At 44.9% G+C, this 9,240-nt stretch overlaps 1 protein-coding gene across 1 annotated transcript in view; it reads right to left on the minus strand.

Annotated features, from left to right (window-relative positions):
* LOC122562368 overlaps positions 1–9,240 on the minus strand; it is a 53,568-nt gene that overhangs the window by 21,428 nt on the left and 22,900 nt on the right. Inside the window, exons 2-3 of the mRNA XM_043715244.1 lie at positions 8,238–8,387; positions 2,313–2,483 (exon numbers count right to left, since the gene is read on the minus strand). Coding sequence (XP_043571179.1) covers positions 2,355–2,483; positions 8,238–8,387 — 279 coding nt within the window. The 3' untranslated portion in view covers positions 2,313–2,354. The remainder of the gene's footprint in view (positions 1–2,312; positions 2,484–8,237; positions 8,388–9,240) is intronic.

A 9,240-nucleotide genomic window follows, 5' to 3' on the forward strand; every position in this document is an offset into this window, starting at 1 on the left:
TGTCTTTCACCCTGGCACCAGGAAGGCAACACACTATCCTTAAGTTCCGCCTGCTGCCACAAAACCCCGTCAGTTCCTCTCTCTGTGGCATCCCCTATTACCACGGCTCTGTGCGATGTCCGACTCTTTCGCTCTGCCTCCATGCCAACTTTTGATTGACAGACCTGGCCGCCTCGCGGACTGGCAGTGTCATCTGTCTCTACTGTTTCCAAAAGATTCAACTTGTTCCTGACAGGTACTTCCCCTGGGGTCTCTTGCACCTGTCTCCTCTCTGCCTTCCTCATCGTCTGCTCTCTTCTGGTATGGTCGGTGTAATAACCTTGCTGAAGGTCTTGTCCAGAAAGATCTCGTTCTCTCGGATGAGCCTAAGGTCCTCGAGTTCTTTCATCAGTGCCGCGATCTGCTCTGTCAGTAGCTAAATGTGCACACACTTTCCACACTTATACGAGCCAGACACACCAGAGTCGTTGACCTCCCACATCAAGCACGTCGCACACTGAACCAGCTTGGCAGTCATGTCTTCACCCTCTTCAACTGTGGTGTAATCACTTCACTCAAGCTCCTTGTCAAAGACTCCTGAGCTAAAGCCTCACTCTTCAATCCACAGGAACTTCCTTGGACCCTCTTTTTGGGGCAAGTCTGTGAACTTTTAATTTAGGTTAGAGGAGGCCCTACTTTGTAGGACCTGGGGTCTAGAACACACCACTCAAATAACAATCAAGATCTCTTTGTAATCTTAGAACACCTTCTTCACTGTCAACTATGCCACAAATTTTGGTGTCATCCACAAACTTACTAACCGTGCATTCTAGCTGAGAGGCTGAGAATGTCTTCTGGATCAAATGTTGGATATTATCATCGGGTCTGAAGAAGAGTCATACAAGATTTAGAACATTAATTTGACTTCCCCTCTAGACAGATACTGTCAGACCTGCTAAATCTCTCCAGTATTTTCTGTTTACTTTCCTGGATATCAGTCCAACCGTTACCATTTGTCTAGATCAATGATGCAAGAAGAGAATGCTGCCATTAATGTGAAATCAAACATTAGCCATTATGGTGCAGGTGAACCTGTTAATCGTACAACTGCTTAGTGCATAGTCACTGTGTGCTTTGTGTAGGGCAACAAGTTTGTAGAGTTAAAAATCACACAACACCAGGTTATAGTCCAACAGGTTTAATTGGAAGCACGCTAGCGTTCGGAGTGACAATCACCTGATGAAGGAGCGTCACTCCGAAAGCTAGCGTGCTTCCAATTAAACCTATTGGGACTATAACCTGGTGTTGTGTGATTTATAATTTTGTACACCCCAGTCCAACACCGGCATCTCCAAATCAAGTTTCTAGAAGGGAGGCATGCAGCAGGACAACCAACAGTAGGGAAGTCAATGGCCTAGTAGTGTTATCACGAGACTGTTAATCCAGAGACCCAATAATTAGATTAGATTAGATTACTTACAGTGTGGAAACAGGCCCTTCGGCCCAACAAGTCCACACCGACCCGCCGAAGCGCAACCCACCCATACCTCTACATTTACCCCTTACCTAACACTACAGGCAATTTAGCATGGCCAATTCACCTGACCTGCACATCTTTGGACTGTGGGAGGAAACCGGAGCACCCGGAGGAAACCCACGCAGACACAGGGAGAACGTGCAAACTCCACACAGTCAGTCGCCGGAGGTGGGAATTGAACCCGGGTCTCTGGCGCTGTGAGGCAGCAGTGCTAACCACTGTGCCACCGTGCCGCCGCGGTCTTCTGAGGACCCAGGTTCAAGTCCCACTATTGCAGATGATGTAATTTGAACTCAGTTAAAAAAAAATCTGGAATTAAGAGACCAATGATTACTGTGAATCTATTGCCAATTATTGGAAAAATCCACCTTGTTCACTAATGTCCTTTAGGGAAGGAAACTGACTTACACGTGACTCCAGACCCATAGCACTTCCCTTTGGGCAATTAGGGATGGACAATAAATGCTGGTCTGGCCAGTGATGCCCACATCACATGAATGAAAGGAAAGTAGATGGTGATAGTGATGGAGAGTAGCTAGATCAGTTGAATAGGCTCTCACTGGAAAGAAAGTGTCTTTGGTAGGGAGAGTGCTGCTGGGTAGGAGATTCCTCAGCCTTGTGTGACCCACATAATTCTGTGTTTATCCTTAATTTCCCTTCCTGTTTGAAATAACCTAATGCCAGTTGCATGAAGAATCCTTGCTTCATGATTTTTGGGCCATTCAGGTGTTCAAATCTCATGTTACAGGCTGAAGGGTCAGAGATTCTTGAGTAAAACAACAGGCTTGTGTCTTACCTTCTTTCACGATCTCAAAGACACTGATGGCATCCTCAGGGCTCAGGCAGCGCAGCTCACTGCTGCTAGGGTCTCCCTGGCCTGGTAACTGCTAGTCATGAGTACAGGGGCATCAGGAAGGGCACTGTTGTTAAAACAGACATCTCTGTGGCCACTCCTTTGATCAGTGATCTGTGGAAACACAGTACAACACATTAATGCCCACTGAGTACAGAGTGAATATCTCAGCCAATGCAGAGGTTAGGAGCTAACCCCACTCCATCAGCTTTGCTGCAAAGGGAGTTAGTGGCCAAGACAGAAATGGTTACATTGCCCTGATTGGGTCTGGGACTGAGACTGAGTCCAGGGCCCCTCAATCCGGCAAGCTGTTGCTTTCCCATTATACCAGGATCAGGAAGGCCTGACCTGAGGCGATACTGAATGCTGGCTTGCTCTGGAACTCGGGGCTGACTTGACTCCGGTGTCCAGGACCCGGGACTTTATCAGTTTGGTTGGATTAATGGCTAGATTAATTAAATCAGCCACAAAGTGCAGCAGAGGGGGCTGCCCAAGGCCAGAGGCATGGATGAGACCAGCTCTGGACTTGACATCAATAATGCTTCGCACATAGAACATAATATTTAATAGATGCTACAAATATAAGGCAGGTGTAAACAAGGACTGCAGATGCTGGAAGCCAGAGTCTAGATTAGAGTGGTGCTGGAAAAGCACAGCAGGTCAGGCAGCATCCGAGGAGCAGGAAAATTGACTTTTCAGGCAAAAGTCCTTCATCAGGAATAGGGCTATTCCTGATGAAGGGCTTTTGCTCAAAACATCGATTTTCCTGCTCCTCGGATGCTGCCTGACCTGCTGTGCTTTTCCAGCACCACTCTAATCTAGACCCCACTATTATATATTCCAGCTAACCAGCTGGTGAGGTAAGAAACCACAGCCAGTCTTTACTTTACATAGATTTTATCTTTGGACTGTGGGAGGAAACCGGAGCACCCGGAGGAAACCCACGCAGACACGGAGAGAATGTGCAAACTCCACACAGTCAGTTGCCTGAGGTGGGAATTGAACCCGGGTCTCTGGCGCTGTGAGACAGCAGTGCTGACCACTGTGCCACCGTGCTGCCCTTGAGGCTTGGAGGGCCAAAGGGCCTGTTCCTGGGCTGTAATTTTCTTTGTTCTTTGAAACTTGTCGTCCTTTGCCAACTGCCTTATGTGTGACTCCAGAACCTCAAAATCTTCCAAATCCACCACCACTTCCATCTCGAAGGTCATGGGCAGCAGATGGATGGGTAAAACAACCCCTTGCAAGTACTCCTTCAAGCCACTCACCATCCTGACTTGGAACTAAATTGCAGTTCCTTCAGTGTCGCTGAATCAACATCCTGGAATTCCCTCCCTAAGGGAATTGTGGGTCTACCTATAGCACATGGACTGCAGCGGTTCAAGAAGGCAGCTCACCCCCACCTTCCCAAGAAATCAATTCGGGTTTGTAGTGACTGTTTTTTGTTCACTCGTGGGTTGTGCGCATTCCTGGCCGGTCAGCATTATTCACCCATCCCTAGTTGCCCTTGACTAGTGCATTGTAGATGGTGGGTGGAATTTTGAGACTCAGAAGGTGAGTTATTCACTGCGATATTCCTGGAGTTGAAACACAGGCAATTGGGATGAGTTTAGTTTGAGAATTTTGGTCAGCATGGACTGGTTGGACCGAAGGGCTTGTTTCCATGCTGTATGACTTTGTGACTCTGTGACTCTATGATCTTGTTATTGTAGACACTGTATTTACACAATGAATCAGTTCAGTTTCTGGTCAATGGTAATCCCCCAGGATGTTGATAGTGGGGATTCAGTGATGCTAACACTGAGCAAACTTACATCCAGTACATCTTCTAAATTATAGAATTTTCAGAGCATGGAAACAGGCCATGCGACCCAACAAGTCCACACGAACCCTTCATAGAGCATCCCACCCAGAACCTAACGTTGCACTTCCTGTGGTGAATGCACTTAACTTACAAATACCTGAACACTATGGGTAATTTAGCAAGGCCAAAGCACCCAATCTGTACCTCTTTGGACTCCTGGAAGAAACTAGAGCACCCGACATAAACCCACGCAGACAGTGGGAGAATGTACCAACTCCACATAGACAGTCACCTAACCCAATGAACCTAGGTGCCTGGCACTGTGAGACAGCAGTGCTAACCACTGTGGCACCCTGTTGCAATTGTACCAGCCTCCACTACTTCCTCTGGGAGTTCATTCCATACACGTACCACCCCCTGTATGAAAACGTTGCCACTCAAGTCCCTTTTAAATCTTTCCCCACTCACTGTAAACCTTTGCCTCTAGTGTTGGACTCCCCAACTCTGGGGAAAATACTTTGATTATTCATCCTATCCATGGCCTTTATGATTTTATAAATCTCTACAACATGCAAATTTGACTCCAATCAACACTAATGGCTATGCTTTCAATCATCCTGGGCCTAAATTGTGAAATTCAATATTGGCACCTCTTCCTTCTCGATAAATCACAATTCTAAAATAATTTTAATCAATTTGTTTAAACATATTATGAAACACCTCTGTGGAATTTGAATCTAGACCTTTGAGTTCAGAATGTTCTGAGGCTCTCTAAGGCTCTGGTCAGACCACATTTGGAATATTGTGAACAGTTTTGGGCCCCATATCTCAGGAAGGATGTACTGGCCCTGGAGCGGGTTCAGAGGAGGTTCACAAGAATGGTCCCAGGAATGAAAAGCTTAACATATGAGGAATGTTTCAGGACTCTGTGTCTATACTTGATGGAGTTTAGAAGGATAGGAGTGAGGGGGGTGGAGTCTAAATGAAACATACAGAATAGCCTGGACAGAGTAGATGCTGGGAAAATGTTTCCATTGGTAGGAGAGACTAGGAGTCAGGGGCACAGCCTTAGAGTAAAGTGAAGACCTTTTAGAATGGAGATAAAGAGAAACTTCTTCAGCCAGAGTGGGGAATCTGTGGAATTCATTGCCACAGAAGGCTGTAGAGGCCAGGTCATTGAGAATATTTAAGATGGAATTAGGTTCTTGAATATCAAGGGGATTAAGAGTTACGGGGAAGGTGAGAGAACAGGCTTGAGAAATTTATTAGCTATGATTGAATGGTGGAGCAGACTTGATGACCTAATTTCTGCTCCTATGTCTAATAGTCTTATGACCCTATCATTGTTGCAGGAAGAAAGAGAGGGGTTGAGGGCTGAAGTGAGGGAGAGGGATTGGACCCAGCTGAGGGCCTTGTCTACAACGGTGCTGAGGAATCCTTGGTTGATGAAAAAGGTGCCCATTTCAGAGGCTCCCTTGTTGAAGTTCAAAATCACACAACACCAGGTCATAGTCCAACAGGTTTATTTGGAAGCACTGGCTTTCGGAGTTGAAGTTGACATCATCGAAATAAATGTGACAGAGACGGAGGAACTGGGAGAATGGAATGGAGTCTTTACAAGCAGCAGGGTGTGAGGATGTATAGTCCAGGTAACTGTGGGAGCCGGTGGGTTTGTAGTGGATATTGGTGGCCAGTCTTTCACCAGAAATGGAAATAGAGATGTCGAGGAAGGGAAGGGAGGAGTCAGAGATGGACCAGGAGAAAGTGAGGGTGGGGTGAAAATAAGAAGTGAAATCGATAAATATTTCCAATTCTGGACAAGAACAGGAGTCAGCACCGATGATATCATCGATATATCGGAGAAAGAGTTGTGGTTGCGGGCCAGAATAGGACTGAAACAAGAATGTTCCATGTACCCCACAAAGAGGCAGGTATAACTGGGTAAAAACAATGACTGCAGATGCTGGAAACCAGATTCTGGATTAGTGGTGCTGGAAGAGCACAGCAGTTCAGGCAGCATCCAGGAGCTTCGAAATCGACGTTTCGGGCAAAAGCCCTTCATCAGGGGCCAATGCAGGTGTCCATAGCCAATTCTCTGACCTGAAGGAAATGAGAGGAATTAAAAAAGAAGTTGTTGAGAATGAGGATGAGCTCGGCCAAACGGTGGAAGCTGGTGGGAGTTGGGGGCAGTTCAGGCTTTTGTTCCAGGAATAAACAGAGAGCCTGGAGACCATCCTGTTGGGGGATGGACCTGTAGAGGATTGCCCGTCCATGATAAAAAGGAAGCAGCTGGAGCCTGCAAACTGGAAATTCTGAAACTGGGGTAAAGTGTCAGAACAAACATGGATGTAAGTGGGCAGGGACTGGACCAGGGAAGAAATGATGGAGTTAAGAAAGGAACTCATGAGTTCTATGGGACAGGAGCAGGCAGAAACAGTGAGTCAACTTGGGTAATCTTGCTGATGAATTTTGGGAAGTATTGTAGTACTCCAGGTGAAGCAGCACTTTATCTGCACTTCACACAATCTAGTTTACTCCATTCACTGCTCACGATATGGTCTCCTTTATGTTGAGGAAACAAAGTGTAAACTTGCGTAGACTTATTGCAAAAAAGACCCTGAGCTTCCAGTTGCCTGCTACGTCAACATGCCACCCTGTTCCCTGGCCAAGATCTCTGTCTCAGGCTTACTGCAGTGCTCCAGTGAAGCTGGAAGAATAACACCTCGTTTTTCATGTGGGCGTGCAGAGTTCAATAACTTTAGGGCTGAGCTTTCCCATGTCCTTACTCTAATGCCCACACCCAGGTTTGTAATCACATGGTCTGCTATTACATATAACCCATTATTAGCCTGTAACTGTCTCCATTAACAGCGATTCACCCTCCCAGCCAGATTGTTATCCACTCCCTTATTTGTCTAACTGTTCTTCTCTCTTTTTGGGCCCTATCCCTAACCATCATTCACTTCTTACCCCCTCCCCCACCCTATCCTCTGCCTAACATTTTCCTAGCTCCCATCAATTCTGAGAAAGGGTCACTTGACCTGAAACGTTAACTCTGATTTCTCTCCAGATGATGCCAGACCTGTTGAGCTTTTCCAGCAATTTTATTTTTGTCTCTGATTTACAGCTGTTCTTTTGTGCTTTTATAGATTAATGGTTGCTTTATATCTTCATTCATTTGTGCTTTCTTTATTATCTACCCAGATGAGAGTTCTTTAATAAAACATTCTGAAAATACTTCATTAAAAATTCTTAAAAATACTCATTATTTCTGCATGTGGTAAACAAGAAATCTCGCCCCCACAGATTCAGTATTGATTGAAACAACTGCTTCTTTATAGAAGTAAATCTAATCTCAGTGCCCAGGTTGATGTATTCATTTATTAAAAATGCATCAGCTCCAAGTTTGAGTTATTTAAGATATGACAGTGGCCATGAAGTTAAATAAATAAACCTGAACAGAGCTAGAACAGAGTTCCTTACAAGGTGTTTTGCTTGTGCTGCTGAGGAGGCTCGAGAGATCTTAGGATAAGGGGGAGCAAATTTAAAACAGAATTGAGGAGAAACTACTTATCCCAAAGGATTGTGAATCTGTGGAATTTGCTACCCCAAAGTGTGGTGGATGCTGGAACAGTGAGTAAATTTGAGGAGTTAGACAGATTTTTAATTGGTAATGGGTTGAAGGGTTCTGGGGAGAAGGCAGGAAAATGGGGGTGAGGAGCATATCAGCCATGATCAAATGGTGGAGCAGACTTGATGGGCTGATTGGCCTAATTCTGCTCCTATATCTTATGAACTTATAAACTTATAAACTAAATTGACAGGAGTGTGGAACCAGGTCAGAAAGGACTAAATACTGAAGTATGCACTAAATACTGGGAGTGATAGTTAGTACTGGAATAGAAAATTGTAAATTAGTGGATGGAATCAGAATAAGGGAGAATTTAAACATTCTAAGTCGGGGATACAGTACATAATGCAATAGAATAGAGTATATTAGATAAGGTTGATGTATTACAGGTGCAAACTGCTATATGGAGACAGGATGATATGAGACTAACAGAGACCTGGCTCAAGGAAGAGATAGAGACGAGGTGTTCCGAATTGATTGATACAAGTTGATCTGGAAAGATAGGAAGGTGGCATGATTGGTTTTGGAGACCATTGTAGTCCTGGAGATAGGGAATATCTTGGGTGTTCACACACAGAATTTTTATCTGGAACAAAGGAACAAAAAGGTGCAATTACATTGCTCAGTGTAGTCTCCAGGTCACCATCTAGTGGAAAGAACATAGATGAGCACACATCTGCTAGGAAACTTCAGAGAGGCATAAATGTTATTGAGCATTACTGGAAAAAGGTGCATTTTATCAAAGCTTTTTGTCTTGTAATCATCCGGACATTTTACAAGAATAACAATTCAAAAGGAAAATCCACAATTATATACCATGTGAGGAAATGTTGATTGTTGACAACTGGATTCTCATTGGCAAAGGCATTGATTAGATTAGATTCCCTACAGTGTGGAAACAGGCCTTTCGGCCTAACCAGTCCACACTGACCCATCTCCCTCTGACTGATACACCCAACACTATGGGCAATGTAGCATGGCCAATTCACCTAACCTGCACATCTTTGGACTGTGGGAGGAAACCAGAGTACCCAGAGGAAACCCACGCAGACACGAGGAGAATGTGCAAACTCCACACAGACAGTTGCCTGAGGCGGGAATTGAATCCGGGTCCGCACCCATTAGTGCTGATTGATAGCTAACAGCCAAGCTTTGGTAACAGTTTAAACCAGATAGGTTGATTTTAATTGGTCAGGATGTTGCTCTGAGAAATGCACAGTGAATGGCTGTCAGCTATTTCATTAAAGTTTAAATAGGAACAGTGTGCACAGATTTTTTTTCCCCTCTCTAACCCTTGGAAGATTATGAATTAAGATGAATTTAATGAGAAATTGCTTGTTATGAGAGTTGGTATGTCTGAGCAGGTTCAAGAACTAGCCTCTGAAAACAACTGTGATAATAAATTAATCAGAGGCTGGGGTGTGGGGGCGTGGGGGGAT

The sequence above is a fragment of the Chiloscyllium plagiosum genome, chromosome 24, assembly GCF_004010195.1.
Source record: "Chiloscyllium plagiosum isolate BGI_BamShark_2017 chromosome 24, ASM401019v2, whole genome shotgun sequence".
Lineage (NCBI taxonomy): Eukaryota > Metazoa > Chordata > Chondrichthyes > Orectolobiformes > Hemiscylliidae > Chiloscyllium > Chiloscyllium plagiosum.